The sequence below is a fragment of the Arvicanthis niloticus genome, chromosome 4 (assembly GCF_011762505.2).
Source record: "Arvicanthis niloticus isolate mArvNil1 chromosome 4, mArvNil1.pat.X, whole genome shotgun sequence".
In the NCBI taxonomy this organism is placed as follows: Eukaryota; Metazoa; Chordata; class Mammalia; order Rodentia; family Muridae; genus Arvicanthis; species Arvicanthis niloticus.
Window position 1 is genome coordinate 35,381,367 of NC_047661.1, and position 24,390 is coordinate 35,405,756.

The 24,390-nt window shown below is 44.3% G+C and overlaps 1 protein-coding gene across 2 annotated transcripts in view; it reads right to left on the bottom strand.

Annotated features, from left to right (window-relative positions):
- Positions 1-24,390, bottom strand: part of Maml3 (mastermind like transcriptional coactivator 3) — a 418,526-nt gene that overhangs the window by 151,173 nt on the left and 242,963 nt on the right. For both annotated transcript variants that reach the window (XM_076932359.1, XM_034500484.2), the window contains exon 2: positions 16,514-18,094. In XM_076932359.1, the coding sequence (XP_076788474.1) occupies positions 16,514-18,094 (1,581 nt within the window). The remainder of the gene's footprint in view (positions 1-16,513; positions 18,095-24,390) is intronic.

The window sequence follows — 24,390 nt, forward strand, 5'->3', positions numbered from 1 at the left end:
TAGTTAAAAACCGACACAAACAATATATGTTTTACTAGAAAACACCAGAACTTCAGATGAGCAGACAAAATGAAAGCAAAGTAAAGGAAGTGATAGAAAATAAAGAAAAGAATTATTACGTATAATCTACTTAGAACTAGAGTTGTTTTAAAAAAATATGTGTGCATAGATATAAAAATCACACATGTGATATACACACATGCAACACACCCATCCCAAATATTTCTCATTTGCTTATCATATTTCAGTCATTAATTCTAGCTTAACCTATGTATTTTTACTATTGTTACTAGTGTGTATCTCCACATGGACAGAGAAACACATGTACACATATACATGATTTTCTATACATATACAGTAGCATATATATATACACACACACACACACACAAACACACAATATTCCCTCATATACAATATCTTTCAAGGCATGGCTGCTCAATTTGATTATATAATCGCAATTGCATAGAGATGAATGATTACGAAGTCCATACTCCTTTTTTTCCTTCATGGAAGTGTAGCTTTAACTGAATACACACTGACAAGCCAAACAGCGTTGACAACAACAGCCTGTGCTGGTCAACTCTCCTTTCCAGGCAGAGAGGCTGTCTCCAGTGTTTCAATGTGCGCCAGTCAAATGGGACTATCCCCTTCTACAGGAACTACCACCCATGGCCACTTCCCTGTTCTGTGACTCTTCCTTTGGATCTCTATCCAGGGTTACTCGCAGTGGGGTCCTAATTATTTTGTTCCAAGTGTGCTGTATCCAAGCGCCTCTCCTGCCAATTACTTTGATCAAGATAGTTCTCAGCCCCCTTTGGATTTCAGAAATGGCTACCCACTGCTTCCCGTCTCACAGACTAGATCTTAGTAATGAGCATTGGAGGGTTCTTCCTCCCTGCAAACCCTCCCAAGACCTTGTTTGCTTCTCTGCTCACTTTTTATCCTGTCGGCCCCACCCCTCAGTCCACTTGCCTTCTGCGCCCGATTGCTGATGAACATTCCATTCAAAATCAGGTAAATCAAAGCCCAGGACTGCTCTCTCTCCGTCTCTCGAACAAGGAAAGGAGCAGAACATCAACAAATTATCCTTCCGGTTACACTTTAGATGCCGGCTGTAGCTAACTATCTATCATATTAACAGGGCACCTCTTTGTGTTAAAGATTATGGATAAAGTATTTATTTATGTAATCTGTGAATCTTCACCAAAGTAGGTGACGTATGGCAACTTCAGGTGGCAATTTTCTTGTAATAATCTCTCCCGTCACAGCGCATGCATATACTTAACCCAAAGGATACCTTGCTTTTTCCACTAACAGCTGTGTAAAGGCAGAGACCTTGCATTTGATTGCTAAGGCTCCTGGGTGGGATGTGTCTTAGTACAAGTGCCTTTGCCTGCATGGCAAAAGCTCCCAGTTTGACCCCCGGCACTGAAAAAGAAAAATAATATAATCATTGTATCTTAGATAACATGTCATTCTTGAATATAAATAGGGGTTTGCATGCTGCTATCATTTCATACAATCTTTTAACTCCAGCTTTTAGGAGAGGAGAAATGTCTTAAGGGCAGAGGCCATGCCTCTTGCTTCCTCTGTGACGACTGTAGTGATGTGAGCACAGCTGGGTGCGCAGTTAGGTCGCTCCTGGAGGAATGTCGCTAGGTGATTCATATTTGAAGAAGAAATGGAGAGAGAGGCCGAGGGCTCTGAGGCTTTGTTTGCATGCATTTTTTGCTGAGAATAAACACAAATGTGGAGGGAAATGAGCGTGCAGACCTTGGCCCCAGAAAGATCCAGAAGCAGGAAGTTACTGTGTAAGTAAGAGGCACAGCTGGGTTGGGGCCTGTTAAGTAGAGGACAAGGGGCAGAGACAACAAATACATTAAAAAGAATGAGAAGGCGAAGGAGAGGATTTTAAAGAGGAAATGGAAAAATCCTGTCAATGACTCGGATTTAGAGTGACTAATAGACAAAGGTCCTCTCTAGTTCTGTTTCCTGTGTTAAAGAAAGGAAAGGTGTCACATTTAGCCATAGAATTATATTTTGTACTGTTACGTGTACAGTATCGGACCTGGTTATCAGGCTTGAGGCTGATAAAGAGCAGGGATAGAAATGCCTAGTACAGACAGGCGGGGCACAAGTCTTTAATCCCAGAGGCAGAAGAGGGAGGATCTCTGGGATGGAGGGTAGTGTGGTCTACAGAGCTAGTTCCAGGACAGCCAAAGCTACACACAGAGAAACCCTTTCTCAAAAACCAACCAGCCAGCCAACCAAGAAACCAGAGAAAGAGAGAGACAGAGAGAGGGTGGGGGAGGGGGAGGGAGAGGGAGGAAGGGGAGGGGAGGGGGAGGGAAAGGGAGGAGGAGGGGAGAGAGAAAAAGAGAGAGAAGGGGTGTGTCTAGTATGCTTGGAATCAGTGGCTCTCCCCAAGCCAAGAACCTAGTCTGAAACTGCATATTCTCCCCACTGCCCGCCGGCTCAGTTCCCCCCTTCCCGAACCCTCTCTGACCAAGACCACTTTATGAAATGTCAAAAGCCAATCTTGGCAATTATGGTGTCCACAAGTATGTTCCCGAATTCTTGACATTCTCTTCTGAAGAGAGGGTCTAATCTTCCTTCCCTAGAGAGTAACTGGACTTCATTATTTCGACGCTAATGTATGGAATAATGAAGAGAGTGAAAGTCTGTGGTCTTGATTCGGCTTCATGATAGGCACCCGAGGCCTCCACCCTGATCTCTTGATTGATCCTCAAGGGGAGACAGCGCCATGTCTGGAGAGCAGCCAGGGAAGCAGTAGAGGCGGAAAGCCCCCAGGCTGAGGCCATTTGAGGGTGCTACTCAGGAAGCAGATACTACAACCCCAGTGGAGCCAAGAGGTGAACTCAGCCTCAATGACTGAGTGGAACCTGAGAGGACCTTGTGACATCCTGAGTGCAACAGGAGAGGCAAGGGCCAGGAACTCCCAGTCACTCTATTCCTGGACTCCTTCACCCCGGGAAGCTGTTAAGTTTGCAGTATAATTTGTTACACAGCAATTCATAAATAATGTAAAAATTTTTCCAACATAGCTCTTTTTTAAGCTCTAATTTTAGATATTTTTAAAAAGTACTTTAAAGTAAAAGAAAACAAAAATCCCTACTATTGTAAATGCTTTACAGAAACAAGTACATAACTATTCTAACAAGACTAGTATTTGTTTTCTAGATGAAAACCTCAAGTTCGGAGAGGACCTGTAACCTGCTGGTCGTGAAGATGATGAAGTGTCAAAATCTGGAGCAGGGGATTTGTTCTGGCTTCAAAGTGGCTCCTCACTCCACACCATGTCACCTGCCTGCCAAGGCGGGGTCTTCTCTCTCTCACGCTAGGCCACACCAGGAAGTTCCCAAGTTATTAGAAGGTAGACGGGGAGGGAGCCCTCCCTCCAAAACCAGCCTCTTGTGGTTTGGGGAAATTGTGTTTATTCACGAGTTTCTCTCACTAGCCGGCCAATTTAACACTCTGCCAACTGGCCAATTATTCCCGTTCATGTAGAGCTAAGTGGATGCTTCTCCAGCTGCACACCTTTCCTGTTCAACATAATTAATGAAGCTCATCAAAACCCCGGAAAACAAGCCCAGCTCACCAGCCCCTCTCACTGATGTGTTAATAGGGGGTCAGGTGTTCCCGACCCCACCACAGGATGTTTGTTCATGCGGCCCTAAGGTTGCTTGAAAATGCTATGTGTTCATGACTGGGTATGGGCAGCCAGGTTACTAGACACACAGAGGACTGTGCAAGGATCTGTAGGGAGGGCAGTGTCAGCTCAGGTAAATTATGATGACGGGCACAAACTGGCTGGGTGGAGGGTGGTGGGGAACGATAGTTTACTCCAGTGGTTCAGGATGACAGTCTTTAAGGGGTGTCGTTAACATATTAGAGCTCTCAGACTGCCAACAGAACATTTTCACGTTGCTTCACCTCTGCCGCTGAACACTGCCTTCCTGATCACAGAGCAGATGTTTTTGTCGTGGTCCCGCCCGCATCTAGCTGTCCATCACAGTGGCTGCCACCCACCGGAGGCTACTGAGCCCTTGAAATGTGGCTGACCTAAATCGAGTGTGCTGTACATATAAAGAGTGTGCCCAAATCCAAGGTTTGGTAAGAAGAGAAGAATATAACATAGTGTTCGTTGTTTTCAAAACATAGATTCCACATTGAAAAACGTGGCATTTTAATGTTATGTTAACTGACAATATATTAAAATGAATTCCAACAGTTCTTTTTTACCTTTTGTAACATGGTCCATAGTCATGGCTCTCATTTGTGGCTTGGGGTGTGTTTTTTATTGGATGGTGTTCTAGAATCTGGGACATCTAAAACCGTCACTGCACTGAGAGAGATACATAGGCCAAACGACTTCCACACCTTTTTCCTGGATCTTTTCTGCCACGCTAACGGGTGATATTAAAATGAATATTATTCACTGACAAGTCTGCTGTGCGCTCAGATGTGAACTCCTCCAGTTTCATTCACCCACCCTTCAGCCCTGTAGCTTCACAAGACAGGCTTGGACTTGTGCGAGCGCACACATGGCACTGTGCAGTATCCATAACTCGTTCTTCCCACGCAGTCCGGAAAAGCTCACTGCTCTGTACTTAGTGGTATTTTAGCCCTGCTTCCTATGGCCTGGGATGGTTACAAAGAGCAATAATGCACAAAAGAGGGTGCAAAGGGGGCTGTCATCATGCCAGCAGCATGGGAGCAGGGAGGAGGGGGGCTCAGTTTCTCTGCTTGGAATGGATTTTTGATTTGGGGGCTTGTTATGGCCAGAGCCAATCCTTTACTTTGCACCAATGCCTTACTTCCTGGCTCTGAATGTGTTCTTGGCCTACCAAGCCCATGAACACATCTAGAACCTGGTTCCATAAACCGGCTGAAGTCCAAAACAGGACCGTCCAAATACACCTTCAGATGGGTCAGCCCCTAAAAGTACTTAATGCAGGTATGGGCACAGTGCAGGTGAACTTTTGCCTGGACCTCTCTCAAGAAATGCACCACTGCTAATCAATGAACATTATTAGTTTGGATACTCACTGAGGCCACTACTTACTGCTCAGCAGACAGCAACGGGCAGGGAAATGGCAAGATCTTATGTACAGGTATCACTCAAGACCTCACGCTGGAAATGTCTCCTCCTCTGACATGGTTTGAGTCTTTATCTAGTTCATGAAATGCAACAATGTAGTGTCATAAGGATCAGGCCTATTGAAACTGCCCAAGTAGCAGGATAAAGTACAGGGTTACTTTATGAAAATAGAAGAGTTTAGTAGTTTCTAGAAAAGTCTAGAGTTTATATGAATGCTTGTTGAGTGCAGACATGCTGTATACACAGGAGAGTGTATGTGCACTTAAGTGCATGTGGTGTGTGTGTGTGTGTGTGTGTGTGTGTGTAGCTGGAGTTCCAGGTAATTGTGAATGCTGAGAACCAAGGTCCTCTGCAGTAAGTGCTCTTCAAGGCAACAAGCTACTGCTTAAATCTTTGTTCTTCTTACATACTTAATAACCACCTTTACAGAGCACTCTCCTCAAAGAATAGGCATAATCAATTAAAATTACAAATACCAGGCAAACGAAACACATGATATGGGTTTTTATTATTGTTCTAAATAAGGAAAACAAATGTTTTTTTTTTTTGTTTTGTTTTTTTGTTTTTTTTTTATAATGCTGTGTATCTATGGGGGAAAATCAACACTTGTAAACGTAAAAAGTCCAATCACAAAACAGGATTAGCCATTTGTGGTTGCAGTAGTACAAGCCGACATGAATGCTATGAGCTAACTTTCCGTGTTTTGCTGTGTGCATCATCAGAACATCACCAGATGGGAAATCCTCATTGGAAGAATTGGATAAAAATGGCTGGTGAGATGGCAGCTCGGCAGGGAAGGCACCTGAGTTTCAGTACCTGGGACCACATACTGGGAGGAGAGAAGTGACTCCTACAACTTGTTCTCTGACTTTCACACGTGTGGTGTGGACCATAGCAAGTCATACGTACACGCAGGCATGCCCATCTACACACACACACGCATGCTTGCACACACAGTATGAATGAATGCTAACAAAGAAGAAATAATAGCAGGGTAAATAGCAAGTGTTTTGATTGCTTTTAAAGTACAGATACAATATGTCAAGATTTACATGCAACATGGCATTCAGAAACCATATCATCCTAATATTCAGCATACAGTCATAATCGTTCCTACAATTCCCCTTTTATTTATATTATATATATTCAGTCACCAAGTTTTGGTAATGGTTTCCTCTGACTGCCGCTGTGCCCAGGCTCTACAATATTACATCTAGGTATTTTTCACTGCTAGAGAGCAAATCCATGGCCTCAAACATTCTAGGCAAGTTCCACCACTGAACTCTTCCTTAACATTTTATCTTGTGGTTATTCAACAGTTGCTACATAGCCCATAGTTTGGTCTTTAACTCGTTTAAAACACAGGCTGGCTTCAAACCCATAACTTTCCTGGCTCAGCCTCATCAATTCTGGGACCACAGGTTTGTACCAAGAGGCCCGACTTTCTCCCTTCAATGCCAGTGTCCAGATAAAGAAGTTCCTTAACTATTCACCCATGCCAGTTTAACTGCACTTCTTCCTGGTGTGAGTGCAGCCCTCATGCCTGGCTACCATCTGAATTGTTCTTTTAAGAAAACATCCTCTGGTCTTCAGTAGCATGCCTGCCCACCAGCTCTTAGCCAGCTCCCGCTTGCTCTCCATCCATATGGAAGCCTGTTTTCTCCCTGGGGCTCAGGTTTGTTCAGGCTGTGCTGACCCTCATCTTTCTCACTGCCTTTGCATGTAGAATTTGCTTTGCTTTGTGTTTTGAGATAGGATTTCTCTGTGTAGAGCTAACGCTGTCCTGGAACTCACTCTGTAGACCAGGTTGGCCTTGAACCCACAGATCCTCCTGCCTCCGCCTCCTGAGTGCTGGGATCAAAGGCACGAGCCACCACCATCTGGTTGCATGCAGAATTTAGTATAGTTTTATTTCAACTTGACATAAACCAGAGTCCTCTGAGGACATCTCAACTGAGAAAATGCCTTCATAAGATCTGACGTGGAGAGGCGTAAAGGGCATTTTCTTAGTAATTGAAGGGGAGGGACTACAAGTGCCTGTGGTTCTGAGTTCTATAAGAAAGTAGACTGACATTATCAGAGAGGCTTCTTCCTGCAGCAGATGGGAACAAATAAAGAGACTTACAGCCAGACTTTATGCAGAGAGTGAGAGACCTTTGAACATTCAGGCCTAAAAGGATGTTTCCATCAAATCTCTCCCAACAGGGTTCAGGGAACAGTATAAAAAAAGAGACAGAAAGAATCTAAGAGCAAGAAGGATGGAGAACACACACCACACTACCATTACCACCACCACCACCACCACCACCACCACCACCACCACCACCACCACCACTACCACCACCACCAAAACAAAACCAACCAAGGTCTTCTAAATCAATAGGATTGTTGTACATATGAATTCATAGAGACAGAGACAACACACCCAGGACTTGCATGGGTCTGTAGCAGATGGGGCCCAAGAGCGAAAGAAGAAATGGACACATGCTTTCATCCCCAACTCAGAAGCTAGCTCCAATTAATAACCACTTGCATATAAAAATATATGTTTCTCCAAGGGAGTCTTACTGGGGAAACAAATACTCTTAGGGTAGGCTACATGCCCAGCAGTAGACACCAACAGAAAACTGAAAGCAATGGCCGCTTTGGGGGTTCCTTGACTCATAGTGTTATATCAGAGCTTGCTTTCCTTTCTTTTTGTTTTTAACATTGTCTTTTTAAATTCTAATTTTATTTCTTATTTTATTTTTAAATTTATTTTATTTATCTTCCCCCTTTCCCCTATAGGTCCTTTATGTAGATATTATGGCTTCCAGTTTTGTGTTTTTATAGTATTCTTTAATGTGCAAATCAGTGGGTCTCTGCATTTATATTTGTTTCTTATGCCTTTTCTTGGGCTCCTTTCCTTCTGTTTGTTTTGTCCAATCCTGATGTCGATGTGTTAATTTTTGTGTATTTTATTTTATTACTATCCCTTAGATGCCAGTTTGTTTTCTAATGAGAGATAAAAAAGGTGGATCTGGATGGGGAGTGGCGTGTGAAGGAACAGGGAGGAGACATGGTAGGACACACCGTGCACTGGATATATTATGTGAGAATAAATCTATTTCAGCAAAAGGAAAAAAAAAACTGGAAGAAAAAGCAAGCAAGTAAGCAAGCAAGCAGGGAAGGAAGGAAGGAAGGAGGCTGAGTAAGTCATGAAGAGCAAGTCAGTAAGTAACACTCTTCCATGGCCTCTGTATCAGCTCCTGCCTTCCGGTTCCTGTCCAGTCTTAGTTCTTGTCTTGGTTTCCCTCAATGGACTGTGATTCCGGATAAGTAAGCCAAACAAACCTCCCCAAGTTGATTTGGTCATGGTGTTTCATGACATCAATAAAAATCCTAAAACAGCAGGTGTACTTAATGTCCAGTGCTAATAAGGGACCCACATTATCTGCCAGAGCGACTCTCTGGGGCTGCGCACTGGCTGATGGGATATGGACATCTCTTTTAAAGTTCATTGTTCAAGTTTTACAATTTCCAGTTCTTCGGTTGACCTAATGACTAGTAGCCTTCTATTATGAAGAGAAGCTGGACCTACTCTTGTGTCTGTAAATACAAGGGATAGCCTAGAGAGTGCTAGACTGGAGCCCAGGGTGCTGAAGAATACAGCCTGAGAGGAAGACAACCAAGAGTCAAGGGTGAAGTGAAATTGGGCACGTGGTCCATGCTTCATTACTTTCAAAGCCCAGGAACACCTAGGAAAACTGTCTGGCAGCGATTTTTGGATATGCATGAGATCATGGAACCCAGAGCCATGGCCCTACCAATGCATTTGAGAACAGTCTTGCTCTGAGAATGATCTCTCAAAAGATAACAAGCTTCATGTTGCCGCCAACACATATGGCCAGCCTTTGTTCCTGCAGATTCTGGGGAAGGTAGCTCAGCACACTCAAGGTCCTAAGGAAAAAAGATGAATAGCCGCCCATTGATCTCTCATGGAGAGATCAGGGAGGATTCTTCCTTTGACTATGAGAAGTGTAGTGAGAATGGAGCTGTGGAAAGCATACTGCTTTATTCTGTTAAGACATTCAACAAGGGGTTAGGGAGATGGGTCAGTGGGTAAGAACATTGCCCTGCAAGCATAAGGACATGAATTTGAGTCCTCAGCTGTGCATGCCTGCCACCTTAGTCTTGGTGAAAGTAGACAGGAGGATCTTGGGATCCCTGGCTAACCATCTTAGCCCAAAAGATGAGTTTCTGGTTCTGTGAAAGACTCTATCTCAAGCCAGTAAGTCAGGCAGGACTAGAGGAAGACACCAAACTTTTTGCTCTGGCTCCCTTAAATACTACACACACACACACACACACACACACACACACACACACACACTTAAAAATTATAAAGTTGATAACTGCCTTGCTGCTTTGAGGATGTCCCTCATAGTCCTGGGCATCTGAATGGCTGTTCCCCAGGTGATGGCAGTGTTTGGATGGCTTAGGGGGTGTGGCTTGGCCAGAGGAAGATGGAACTAGGGTTGGGCTTTGAGGACTCAAAGTCGTGTACTGTTGCCAATTTATTCTCTCTGCTTTTTGTCTGTGGTTCAAGATGTGGATCTCAGCTTTCCTGTTGTTATGACGGACTCTTCTCTTGGAACCATGAGCCTTGGTCATGTTTTGTAAGTAAAACGCTGCCATATGTAAGGAAATTTAGATACTGACCAATGAAATAGACAAAGGCTGCTTTACTGTGTTCTGGTGTTATGTACCATTTCTGCATTATAAGATGGCTATAGAGTTGGTAGCAGTTGTGGGGGGGGAGGGGAAGGGGCAGGATCTAGGGTGCATATTCCCAGGCCACATCACACATCTGTGATTACCCACATTCTGAACACCTCCCCAGGTGATTCTTAGGTCCATAAATGCTCCAGAGCCTCTGCTTATGGGTTATAAGCTCTCTGAATGAATTGGAATCTGCTTGTCCCACAGCACCTTTCAAGAGCATTCTCACAGAGGACCAATTAAAACCGCTTTCTTCCACAGTACGTTTATAAAACTAATTCCTTTCCCCAAACTTTTTTCTCTCTCTCTCTCTTTATCGTTTTTTCTTAGTCTCATATTCACAGACTCTGACAGAATGTCAATCAGGATTTTAAAAAATCTCCCAGGACGTGTACAGAAATGATATTATTTTACCTATTGATAGAAACCTTTCCTGTATTATGTGGGTTTCTGAGTATTTTTTCTTGCCAGTTCCCTCAAGTGGGAGGCCTGGATTGAGCCAGTGATGAGCATTCTGTCAATACTTTGCCTGGCACCTGAGTCGCTGGGTACCATAGGCTTGGTAAGGGTCATGGAACCTAAATCATTTTCAGTCCTTGAAGTAAGTCAATACTTTAGGATTCTGTAAGAGAGTCAGTGGATGTAATCATGAGGTCCTACCCTTGACTAGCTAGAGGACAGTGTTAGTGTTTCTGTGACCTTAAATAGATGCATTCCCGATAGGAAAAGTTAATGTTCAGAATCATCGTGGCTTCATTTTGTTGCTGTGATAAAATTTCCTGCCCAGAACAACACAGGTGAGGAAAGGACCATTGTCTCTCAGTTCCCAATTACAATCCATTACCATGGAGAAGTCGAGGCAGGAACTTACTACATTACAGCTGCAGTAAAAAGCAGAGAGAATAGATGCCGGGGTCCTTGCTTGCTTGCTGTCTTAGTGCTTACCTAGATTTCTCTACTCTTACACAGTGTGGGGCTCAACCCATAGAGTGCAGCCGCTTACAATGGTCTGGATCTTCCTATATCAATAAACAGTCAAGACCGTTCCCCATAGGCCAATCTGACCGTGACACGTCTTCAACTAAGACTCTTTTCTCACGCCATTTGAGGTTGTGGGAAGTTGGCAGTCAGAAGCTCACCACCACGAGATTATCTTAAGATTGGTTCAAGAGAACTCTGCCTTGTTAATGTCCATGACATTGGAAATGATCATGTGAATTTTGCTGTAATAACTTTCCATATCAGGCAATACTTAATATTCAAACAGAAAGGTGTTGATAGCCACTACAGAGGTCTAGGATGAACTTGGCCTTCTCCAGTGCCCCGGTACAAGTGATGATAAGGAGTGAACATTATATAAGCACTGAAGAACAGAGAGGAAGAGAGACCGCAAGAGCACTCAAGGATGTCAATGGCATTTTGGAAGATGAAAGTCGGATAACAAAGCAGTGCAGAGAGAGCTCATTCCCATCATGCAGTAGGAGAGAGCTCATTCCCATCATGCAGTAGGAGAGCTCATTCCCATCATGCAGTAGGAGAGGTGGAAATCAATCAAAGTGTGACGACACAAGAATCAGAGATCAAGGTGGGAGGCAGGGGCATTGCTGAAGTTATTAGGGTCAAAGCCCTAAAAAGCTAGGCTTGGCCATCGATTTTCAATATGCCAAGCGCAGAGATAAGGAAGTGTAAAAATCAGGGAAAGGAGATTTACCCAACATGACCAAATTGGAAAAAGGAACAAGGCATCCCGGTGACATTCATTTTCCCCACCAACTGAGTCCGTAAGGTTCAGATGTACGCAGAGAACAATGGATAGGCTTATAGCTAAGCTGTCCTGTTCAAGGTGTGGTCTCACTGGCCTTGTCTCAGAGTGGTTTGGGAAGTGGTTCACAGTGCCTGAAATCTCTGGAGAGAATTATTTCCTCCTCCAGCAGGCACTAGGGAGTGGTTCAGCCTTTCCCCTTCCATAGGATGAGATCTCTAAGGAAATTCAAATTCCTTGAGGACTGTCTGATAGCCAAAGGGAACAGTATCTGTTTAGACTATCTCTGCAAGGAAATGGCTGAAGGTCTTTGAAGAGATAGACTCTTCTCTTCCCCAGGATGGAGGAAGGAAGGTTCTCAACTCTACAGAGACAAAGCCACCCGACTCAGGGCTCAGGAGCCCTGGGACCCACGGTTTTAAATGAAAACAGAGGATGTGAGTGAAAATGTCCCCAGCCCTTATTGACACACTCATCACTGTCACCAACACAAGCACCACCAACTCCCTTCCCATGCTTGGCTCCTAACATCAGCAATGAGTTAGGAATCTCATCTGTCCTGCTCAAGGGAAAGTCACCTATGGACACAGAGCCGGGGGAACTGTCTGGGCCCTAACTCAGGCATCCCAGGGAAATGGTCCATGGAGAGCAAGTCTTCTCCTGTACCCTGTCACACTCCTACACAGATGGTTAAGGAAAAGCTTCTGATATTATAGACATAGCATGGAAGGAGCACACAGAAAAGCTGCCTCAGAGAAACAGACTCAGCAGAGAGTAGAAGAAAACTTCATTTCAAAATGATAATTAGTGCTCTCTGGTTATAAAGGACAAGCCAGAGAATAAGAAGGAGCTTATAGAAATTGAAGACGTGGAAATTAAAAATGAAGTATTTGATATCAAGGTTGGGAGGCAGCGTTAAGGAAATCTCATAGAACATGGGATAAAAAGACAAAGACATGGAAAATAGAAAAGAAATGAGAATCGGAGAGCGATTGAGGAAGCTCACAATGCGAAGGGAGACGTTCTCAGAAGTTCAATAAAAAGAAGAAAAAAGTGAGGCAGTATTAAAACTGTATTAAAGCCTAGATATTGGGAGTATATGTTACCAGATGTTAAAATAAATTTCTTAGCACCCTATATCAGGGGTAGGAAAGTAGCTTGGTAGTAATCAGTGCCCACTGCCCAAGCATGAAGTCCAGAGTTCAAATCCCAGCACTGAGGTAAAGTCCAGGCATGTGTGCCTCTAACTCCAGCACTGTGAGAGCAGAAGCAGAAGGATCAGAGGGATTTGCTAACTAACCCCAGGTTCAGTGGGAAGCTGTGTCTCAAGTAAATAAAGAGGAGAGAGGGAGTTGAACACTTGACTCATGCCCATGCATTCTACGGAAAGGCCACAGCCAGCTGAAAACATTTCTCTGGCCCATGTGTTGATAATTTCCATCAAGTGGCTTATTAAAAAGACTTGAGTTTTAGACACAGAGTTGGGCACCAGGCAAAAACTAGATGGGGGTAGAGATCTTGTTCTTGAGAAGTAGAAAAAAAAGGGGGAAATATAACAGACAAGAGCAAAGTCAGTACGAACAGTTTCACCTCAGAAATACGTTTATGTTTTTAAAATAGACATCGATGCAGGAGGTCGACTTATGATGACTAGATGCAGAAATTATTATTTTTTAAATGTGGGAGACACAGAGAAGGAGACACTGTCAAAGAAATAACGTAGGAAATAACATAAGAACACGTCCTAGAGAAGATGGGTAAAAACCAGTGGCAGGAATTTTAGTGATATTTTCACTGCTGAAGTCTTATCTCTTCACAAGAATCGTTAAGAGATGGTAAGGATGAATTGCAAGAGATGGTGAGGCATGAAAAGGTGTAGTAACAAAAGGGGAGAGAGTGTGGGAGAGAGGCTTGGATTATCCACACAAGCAGGAATGCCCAACCAGTGCACACCAGCGACCAGGGAATGACAGCATCAGCTCATTCACCTGTGAGTCAATTTGACTCAAACTGTTTTTCTAAAAAAGAAAAGGTAGACTTTTACTTTAAAAAATGGGGACTTTTCCTTACTCAAAAAAATTTTTTTTCCCTGGCATCAGAATGAATGTACATTATGAGAAAACAGAATATCTGGTCAATAATGAAAAGAAAAAACACTGATGTAACAGAATGCTACTCCTAAGGTTTTGGATGCTCCTCCGCTTAACACGTTAACTTTTTGGGGAGCTGCTTATTTTAATTGTTAAGGGCATTTCCATATGTGAGATCATTCTAAGCCCCACAGTTTCATTTATATTATATGTCAAAATATTTCTGATGGTCTTAATTTTTCACTATCAAAAGTAACACATCAGGATCTAGGTTTGAGTCTCTGCATCCATATGGCGGCTCACAACCCATTTGTAACTCCAGTTCCAGGGCATCCAACGCCCTCTTCTGGTTCTCATAGGCACTGCACTCATGGAACAGACATCCATGCAGGGAAGATGCTCACGTATATAAAATGAAAATAATTAAACTAATAATTATCTTTGTTCAATCTGATTATGATGCCCTACCATGTCTGGCTTTTTTTCTTTTAAAAATACTCAGAAAGTTAGCGCATTTCTACCTGTTTCTGGGAGAAACCTCAGTTCCTACTAGTGGTCCCATGTGAATAACTGCGTAGCTGTCTTGAGAGAACCGTGTCCATTGTTACACTATTTTCATTGCCCACATCATTCATTAAAACTAAGCATTGATCTTGGCCTTTTGGGCCTGGCAAGGGGAAACAGCACTCTCACTAGCAAGGCAGAAACCAACCTGGACTAACATTGGATGTCTTGTCTGTAACTCATGCGAGTGTGTGTCCTGTGCCTACACACAGCACGCGTGACTACATGCAGTGTTATGCAAATGCTGGGTCACAAGCAAATAAAAGTCTGACGTGGTGTATCTGTAGAGAGACACTCTCGTGCTTATGTAAGTATCTGGAAACTTGTTTCAAATAGTAGGCAATTACTGCTTCATCAGAAAAGCACGCTGCTTATTGCCTGCCTGTGCTCTGAGCTAAGTTAGAAGCAACTGTTCTAAGGAGAGAAGACTGTCCATCCTGAAAGAAACAGAGATGGAAGACCGCACCATGCAGACTTAGTCCAGAGCTGCTTCACCTGACTGGGTCCTTTTACAGCACGACCTCTGCAGCTAACGGCCTCATGGACTCACCTGCAAGCATTAGGACCCTAAAGAATCCCTTTAAAAAAATTGTGTTCCAGCAAAGACTTTTGTTTCTAGTTAGCATAATTGGAAAGGGGGTTAGTGAGATCGAGGAGGACCGGGGGGTTCCCTGGCAGCCCATGTCTGCAGAACCTGTGAGTTGGAATTAATCATCTTGAGTCTGGCTCAGAAGAAATACTGGCATAAAAACAGCCTGAGCAGAAGCATAATTTGTATTACGATTAACAACGGATCATTTGAGAGCACACAATCCCGAAAGCCTCGTGACGCATCTGGGCCCCCACAAGCGACCTTGTGCATCGCCTCTAATTTTGCTTGCTTCTGAACTTAGTGTTAAAGTGTACAGAAGGTTGCGTTTCCAATCATTTCTATATTTTAATGAAATCATTATAATATTTTATAATGATTTATAATCAAAGTCCACATTCTAAATATGTTTCCTACTAACTCCCGATGGCAGCTGATGTAAAATCAAGCCATGCTTTGATTTATGCAGACAAGGACGTCTTTAAATCTCACTGGCATGTGGAGACAAGAAAGCACTGTGAGGTTTGGGGGTTGGACAACTGGGAAGGGCAAGAATAAATGCATAGAGCTCTGGCCTGTCCATGCAGGCCAGCACCACCTCCAGCCCTGTGGCTTCCATGCAGCCTGGGGCTGGGGTAGGGACTGAGGATGGGGTGAGAGTGGAATGGGGCACTGTGGGAGTCGCAGGATGCAAAGTTGCCTAGTTACGGGGTGAGGGAAGATGTACGGATCCCATCTGTTTGTGAACACTGGATTCCACAAGGGCGTCATACAGAATAACAACGAAAAGTAAAGAGACCAACACATACCCATGAATTCATCTGTGTTGGAGGGAGTCACTGTAAGTGTGCTCCCCCCAACCCCTGTCTCAAGTACCCCTGGGTATTATCCCCCACTGGCCAGCCTAGGCAAAGCCACATATTTACTTCCAACTGACAGCTGCCCATTGTTTACCCATCCTCCAAACTACACAGGAAGAGTGTGAGAGACAAGACCTCCTTGTAATGCTGCATGCTGCGTGGACACATTCATGAACAACTAACTCTTCCTAAAATCCAGCTGAATGCCAAGGACAGGGATCCCCGTACTTTGAGATCATGTGATATAGATAGGTAAAATGCCAAATGTTTAAACATTGAATGACCCACTCTCCACTCTGAAAATACGGGACACTCTCTGATTTATAGAAACCAACGGTCATATTTTTCATCATTCATAACCTGTTCAGACAGCTGCATTCGACCAAATGGTATAAAATGGTGGGCCTACTAGGCACCCTGCCCTCCTATCAACTCTCAGTTGATGAACTGGAAGAAAAACTGCAGAGGTGTGCCATATTGGGTCATGTACTTTCTGCAGCCTGCACTTCTCACAGGGAGAATTTGACATAATTTTAAAATTCCTTGGCTGTACACAGGAACAGGATGTTGGCTTCTTAGGCATTCATGGATAAGAAACGTTTATTGGGCTACTCTTACGAGAAATCGCAGCACGATATCCAAAGGAGGACTTCTGGTGGTTATCAGGCCCCAATCCAGGCCAAACCTGGTGTCCACCGTCCACTCGGGACATCCCGGCATGCAAGGGAGCACAGCTCCCAGCATGCCTTACTTCTCACTCACCTGACCGTGGGCAGGAAGCGCAGCATAAGCCATGGGTGGGTTCATCACTCCTTTCTGCTTAATGAGAAGCATGCGTTTCTGGTCCTCGCTCAGGTGTGCCCTGGGAGCCTGCAGCTGTGGTGGAGGCGGAGGAGGCTGCTGCTGGGGAGGCTGTGGCTGCTGTGGCTGCGGCTGCTGCGGCTGCTGGATGTAGGGCATCAAGGGTGTTTTGTTGGGGTTGGCCATAGGGGGCGTCATTCTTGGACTCAAGTCCGCATTAAAATGCGTCAGAGGCTTAGTGTTGCCATAGGTGAGAATATTGTGCTGTTTGTTTAAGGAGTTTGTACCCAAGTTATTTGGCTGCTGACTGATCATATTCATGTGATTCGAAGGGAGGTAGTTGTTCATGGTCGTCTTCTGCAGGCTGTTTGCCATTGCAGGCACTATAGTGTTTTGGTTGTTAAAGGCTTGGGGGTACATCATTGGGCTATTTGGTTTTTCTGAAGCAAAAGCTGTTCCGTATGGACTTGATGGTGGCCCTAAGGGAGACCAACTTGAAGTCTGATTTGAGTGCTGCTGCTGCTGCTGCTGCTGTTGTTGTTGCTGTTGCTGCTGCTGCTGCTGCTGCTTCTGCTGCATGAGTTTTGCCCTCTGTTGTTGCTGGGCGGCCATCTGTTTGAGCTGCTCTGCTGGGGACATGTCAGAGCTGGGCACTGCCACAGAGCCTGACCCTGAACCAGATACTGCCACAGAGACTGGATTAAGGAGATAGCCATTGCCAGGCCGAGGTGGGGCTTGACCTGGAGTGTGGGCTTGGGTTGGAGTCTGGGGGGACTGGACAGCACAGTTAGCTGGTGAGCTGGCAGAATTTGGAGCCACAGGAGTGTTGGCCACGGATGGTAAGCTAGTGCCCGTGGAAACAGTAGAAAAGGGAGGACCAGAAGATGAAGGTCTGGCCTGAGGCGATCCCAGAGAGACGTGGGCAAAAGGAGAGTGAGAGGCATCACTCTTCACACTCACGCTCTCCTGGGAGAGTGGGGTCTCCATGGTTGTCTGTGAGAATTCCTGCTCCTTCTTCTCTTCAAAGTCTTCATTGAACAGGTCCTGGATGTCATCTTCTGGAACCGTGTTGGCCAGTTCGTCTATTAGTTCTTGCCACTCTTGGTCATTCAGGTTAATGTCAGAGAACAGCTTGTTCTGATTAGAAAGGGATGTTTCCGATGTGTCTATGCAGGCAGGGTCATCAAGGGGTTCCTGTTTGAGGTCCTTGTTCTGCAAGATAGCAAAGCTATCCTCCAGATCCCCACAGCCATTGACAGGGAGCTTGATCTCAGGGAGCCTGCCGTTCTTACTCAGATCTTCTAGAAGCCCAGGAGTATGAGCAGTGCTGTTCTGCAAGGGCAAAGAGGGCTTGAGGTCAAGTTGGTGAAGGGGAGAAGCTGAAGGCAGTGGCATGTTGTTGATGGCTTCCAGCCCCGTGCTGAGATCCTTTCGGATGCGCTTGCTTGTTGGTGAGAAGCTCCCATCACAAGCACCATTCTGCTGGTCCCCGTTTAGTGGAGATCGGGCCCCTTCCAACTTTCTTTTCACAGTCTCTTGCAGCTGGAAAAGAAATGGGAGAGAAGATAATTTAATGTCAGACTGAACTCTTGAACATTGCAACATGCACTGCTGTGGATTACCTTTGTGTGTGTTCCCATGTGTCTGTTGATAGATGTGCACTTGTGTGCAAATGTATATCGAGGACAAACTTTGGCACTGTCCACCTTGTTTTGACACAGGGTGTCTCACTGGCCTGGAGCACACCCAGGAGGTGAAGCTGGCCATTGAGAACCAGGGACTCATTTAACTCCGTAGCGTTGGGATTACAAGTAAGCCTATACTGACTGAATAATCTCCTCAGCCCACAGACTACATTTTAAATGCTCCAGAATGCACAAGAAAGAGAGAGTGAGTCTAGGTTTAAAATCAGGCATCACCATGATTAGAAGTCCATGAGAAAAGACTTCATCTAAAAGCAGAGATCAGAGAGTCCAGAGATGTGCAGGATCACCTGTGAGCATTTTCCCAAATGAGAGACATCGCACTTGAAATCATCAAGGAATTACGTTGATGATATTTTGAAGAACACTAAAGATGTCTTTTTTTTTTAAATGACTTTATTGTAATAAACTTGCAAATTGGAAAGAGAAAGAAAGGAAGAAAGAAAAAAGAGACCATGCAGAGAGATCACCGTGGCCTTTTCCTAGACTCAAAGCCTACAGCACTCAAGAACTACTCAGAGTAGCTCTCCTGAAGCTGTGGCACTTGGCTTTGAGTTTTCCGCTTTCACCAAGTGACACTGTTATGCACTTCGTCACAGAAAACCGAAAAGTTAGGAAGAGCAAAACTAGGAAACAATTAGTTTTATATCCTTTCATGACTCATGTACTTTACTTGATTTATGTCCCTCTTCATCACCAAATAATAGCATTTCCTGTTCTTTCCCATTTATACTATACCCACGTATACATTTGTTTACGAATATACATGTATACATTACAGAACAGATTCCCCTATGAAGAAAAACTTGCATTTTTTTCTGAGAGTAGGTAACGTCACTTAATATGGTACTTTCTAAATCCATTTTTTTTCTGCTAATTTTGTGGTTTGCTTTTTCTTTAGAACTGAATACTGTTCCATTTTATGGATGCAGCAGACACTCCCTAGCCATGTATTTGTTGATGGGTGACTAGGTTGGTTCCATTTTCTTGCCATAGTGACCGGAGCAGCGAACCGGTCCTATGGATGTGGATTTAACACATTACTGAGATCTCCATAGTGAAGATTAATGTTAAACATGGCCTAAAACGACTGCGTGCATCTTAGTTTATGTCACGTCTAGGGGCATCTGCTGTTTGGTGTGTTTCCATTATCTCCCATGATGCTTTCCTCTTTCTCACTATTGTGCAGTCTTTGTTGCAAATGATGGGATTCTTCCAGGTTTCTCCTTAACTTTTGCCCTTCTGTTCATTTATGCAATTTTCTCTACTACAGGAACCTTGACCACCTTCCCAAGGTTGATGGTCACAAGCTGTGTAGCCAGCTCCATCTCTGCTGAGTCCCACCAACTCCAACTTAGTTCAGGACCATCTAAAACTCAATTCGATCCTCACCTGTTCCCTGTCTCAGTATCTGCCAGTTACCCAGGACAGAAGTGTGAGCATTGTACAGAGACACTCATCTCATGCCCACCCACACAGTCATTGCCCCTGACCACGGTCTTCTCTGGATGACCCACTCCCTCCCTCGTCTGTTCTTCTACCCACTGTTTAATTCTCATATCTATTCTGTAGACTGACGCCTTCTTCAAAAGACGCATTGTGGTGTGGTTCCTGTTTATAAGCCCAAGCGATCAGTTTACAATCTCAACTGCCATCTTTGGATCTTCCTGTCATGGCTTTCCATATCCTTCCCATGCTATTCCAGTGTGTCTTCCATCAATTCTCCTTAAAGACTTTTAAAGAAGATATCTACATCTGTGTCTGTCTGTCCGTCCGTCCGTCCATCCATCCATCCATCCAACTATCTATCTATCTATCTATCTATCTATCTATCTATCTATCTATCTACATTCCCTCTGTGTCAGGCTTCCTTCTGCCTCCAGGCAAAGTATTTTTTCTTTGCTTGGGAAAAAAAAAACAACAAAAAACCTCTTCTCCTTCCCTGGTAAATACTTCCTCTTTCCTCGCCCTTCCCTGGTTAACACTCCCTCTCTTCTCCCCTTTCCTGTTCAATGGTTGATCATTTTTTATATCAGATTTCAGATTCCTCTTACTGTATGGAGCTGTGTACCCCTCCCTTTCCCACTCCAGCCACCCACACTCAGTTGGATTAATTAGAATAAGGTTTGTCAAGCTGTCTATATACCCCATCATACACATTGTCAGACTTTGTGCCAAGAACTTAGGGACTGTGGCTGCCTGGTTTCCTGGGTGTCTGCAGTGGCCAGACATCTTAGCAACAGTTAAATAAGAAGCTGCCAAAGAAGCCTGATTCAGAGATGCTACAAGTGAGTTTGAAAAAGAGTAGAAATCATCTCGGTGGTCAGAAGGGGCTTCTGACTGAGAATCTTCATCCTGGTAACAACGTGTGGAATACTCTCTTGCTCCAAGGAGAGTTTTACGGACTCAAGTTCTTGCTAACTCTATGAGTTTGTTTTATACCCAGTTAATCCCTTTGACACTGTTCCTGACAGAAGAACAGTGGCTGTGGTCCATGGGTGTCCACAGAGTGGGTGCTGGGGAGATGCAAGCTGAATGGACGAAGGCTTTCCCTTGGTCAGGTTCCCACTCAGCTGCGTGAGAACAGGAGACAGTAGGGGGCCTAAGTGGTACAGGGTGGAGTCCAGAACAGTTCTTCCACCTGGGTACCTCGTGCTCTTGGCAGAGATGACGTCAGGGGTGAGAGGTGTTGGATTCTCTCTGAACTGCACTTGGTAGAGTTGGCAAGGCTCTAGAGGAGCCCCTCGGATTGTAACACTGATCTAAAGGTGAAGTGAGTTTTAAGGAATATGTGCTTTCTTGGAAGCAGAGGATTAGGTTTTTTAAAAGTAAACAGAGTCGAAGGGTTCCTTGAGCCAAACTTCTATCTAATCGTTTCCCTAAACCCTCCAGTTTTAATTACAAACCAGACCCCATTCTATTCACCCAGTTGAAGCTCTTGAACAGCTGAGAGCAACCGGGACACACCAGAACTCACTCTACTTCAAAGAAAAACAAACACATCGACCCATCACGTTGGGGTGGGGGTGGGGACACACTGCTAGAAAGTGACGACATTTATGGAACAAATCAGGAAACCAAGATTCTGATCACTGGCGTGACAGTTGTTTGAATTTACGTAGCTCCAAACATGTGGAAAATTCAAGTATCACTGCTTACCTACCTTACAGAAATGAGGCCGGGCACCTCCTGAAGTGATGGTAAGCTTCAGAAAATGAGCACCTATCTTTAAAAATGAATCTGACGTTATTTTAGAACTCACAGACCTGTGATTCTGTTCTAGGTTCTGTAATGGATGAACAAGACTGAGAAATACAGATGCTTTACTTGTCCCTTATAAAACAAAGGTGGCCCAGGCTACAGGGGCCAACAGGTCTGCTTGGGGACCCACTCACCTCTAAGGAATTAAGTGCATGAAACACTAGAGTCCAGCATTATAAGGTACTGGAGTCAGAATGACTGTTCAACTCCAAGATTCCCCCACCCATGCACAAAGACGTGGTATGGCAGTCAGTAATGGAGGCTGTGGTGCCTGAAAGGCCACACTGAAGGGGATAGGCTTTTTATTCTGCTTCCTTCTGAGCCCCGAGCTGACAATCAAAGAATGGATTTGGGGAAATTTCTATGAATTGTCCCAAGTTTGGTTTCATTGGTTCCCAGACGGGTTAGTAACACTTAGCTTACAGAGCTACCGTGACGAGAGTTCATAGGAGATAATGTGCAAACACATAATTTTGCACGTGGGACCCAGTCAGCATGAACTAAGCCTTAGCTTTACTATTTTTAAAATTCAGTCACGACTGCCATGGGGACAGAATGCATCCTGAATCTTCAAGACATAGATAGGTATAATGACAATATTTCCGCTCCCTAGCCGGCCAAACCTTAATGTTTTCCAAGCATCTGGAGTAGCTTTCTTAATATGAACAACAGAAATCAAATTTGCAATTCAATCCCAAGTCCAAGTGCTAATGCATCCGTGTCCCAGATTGTAGAACAGGGGAAGCTGCGTTGTTCAGGTTCGTACCAAATACATTTCCAGCATGCCACCTGAATGGGGCTGTGGTGGAGTAGATTTGTTTCCCCCAAGGGCCTCACGGGCTCTGCTGCTGGCCCCTTTTAACCAAATCTTGGTATGTATATTTCATGCCTCAGCATTTGAGAATATGAGAAAGTTAGCCCTGAAGATGCTATGCTGTGGTTTTTATGTCCAAGATAGAGCAATCTTCATGTCCTTTTTCTCTGTCTCATCGTGGGTTGTTTTATGGGAAGGTGGTCTGAAAATCTAATTCTCTCTTCATGTCTCTCTTGGGAGAAGGCAATGTGGGAGGGAGACAGGGCGCAGTGCCTGAGTGTGTTGGAAAGGCTGACAAGCAGCTCGTTCAGTGAGCAGAAGCCTCTCTGGCTGCAGGGGAGCAATTGTCTTGGGAGTCCCCACTCTCAGGGACTCAGGTCAATCTCAACCCAAATAGCTTATCTCAACAAGACTCTGGCCCTCTTGCCTCCAGAAGCAGAAAGCCTCTCAGTCCATCGTGCCCTCGTGAACAAGCACAGAAACTTCACTGAGGCTTAACTCACTTGTTTCCATGTAACCACGGTTACATAGTGATGCTGTCTCCCATTAAGGGAAGCTGAGCTGCCAGTAGCTGAAGTGTGCCATTCAGCTAATGCCTGTGACAATATGGGTTGCTATCGGGTGTCAAGTACTTTGGAGAAAACAATTCCCCTTCCAGAATGCTCTAGAGATGGCCTCCGCTCTGCACTGTGGCTTGATGGCTTGCGTTTATGTTCTATCACAGGATGTATATGAGCTGGAGGGAGTAGGAGAGAGAAAACCAGAGGTTGAAAGGCATAGGATGAAGTGTGCCTAGGAGTCTGTGGTGTCCCCAGATCCACAACAGGAAGAATAGAAGATACCTGCACATCGTTGTTTTTTGCAGGCTACCCACAACAGCAAAGATATGGAAAAGATCCTTCAACAAAGAAACAATTTTTTTAAAAATGTGATATAGAGCTGGTGAGATGGCTCAGTGGGTTAAAAAAAAAAAACAAACAAAAACCTGTTGCTGGGCCTGACAGCTTGAGTTTTATTCCCAGGACCTACACAGTAGGAGGTGAGAGAAGACATTCAAAGACTGTCCTCTGACCTCCACATGTGCCTGACACATTCACACGTGTATATACACCACAATGCACACTGTTGTGCATACACACATATACACACAGTATGTAATTTTTCCAGCCATAAAGAGGAATGAATAAAAAAATCTGAAGGAAAATAAATGCTACTAGAAATTGTCATGTTAAATGAATAAACCCAGTCTCAGAAAGTCAAGAATTGCATGGTCTCCCTTATCTGTGGGTCCTAGACTTCATATAGAGAATTAGAAAGGCACATATGTGCAGATAACATGAAAATGGAAGCAAGTGTCTGAGGGAACAAACCAGACAAATGGGAGGGGGCTGAAGAGTGAGTAAAGGATATGCTTCAGTATATTAAGTATGTGTATGAAAATGGCCTTATATAACCTGGTTTAATAAAATAATTTCTGAATGACTAGCTGTGCCTTTCAAGTTACAAAGCATACGCTATATGATCACAAAGGATAATGATTATCCTTACAGCAGACCTTTGCGTCAATGGGGCTGATGGTTCTATATTGGGAAAGAGACAGTGTTGGGTGGGAAGATGGGGAAGTGGCACCTGTTACAAGGAGAAGAATGTTTGAGGTTACCAGGCCTCTACTGACATAGTGAAGTCCATCCTTAGCAGAGTCCCGTGTGTTCCCCTGAGCCAAGATGATGTCCGTTTTGACAAGGTCTTTTCCTCTTTAGATTAAGGCAGTTCCTGCACGTTCAAAGAAACTCCTATTGTTGTGTTCCTGATTTCATAAGACATTTTTCAGGATCGTTGAGCTCGGGAATAAAGATGGCAGCCCCACCCATAATAATAAAGACTCTAGCTATGTGTAGTGTAAGCCTGTATTCCCAACACAGAGAAGGCTCTGGAGAGAGGATGAAGAATTTAAGCCTAATCTGGGCTACATAGTAAGATCTGTTTGAGACAAAACAAGAAAAGCAAAATCAGCTCTCTGGGGGAAGACCTGGGAATGAACCGCCATCTGTCCTGCCCTC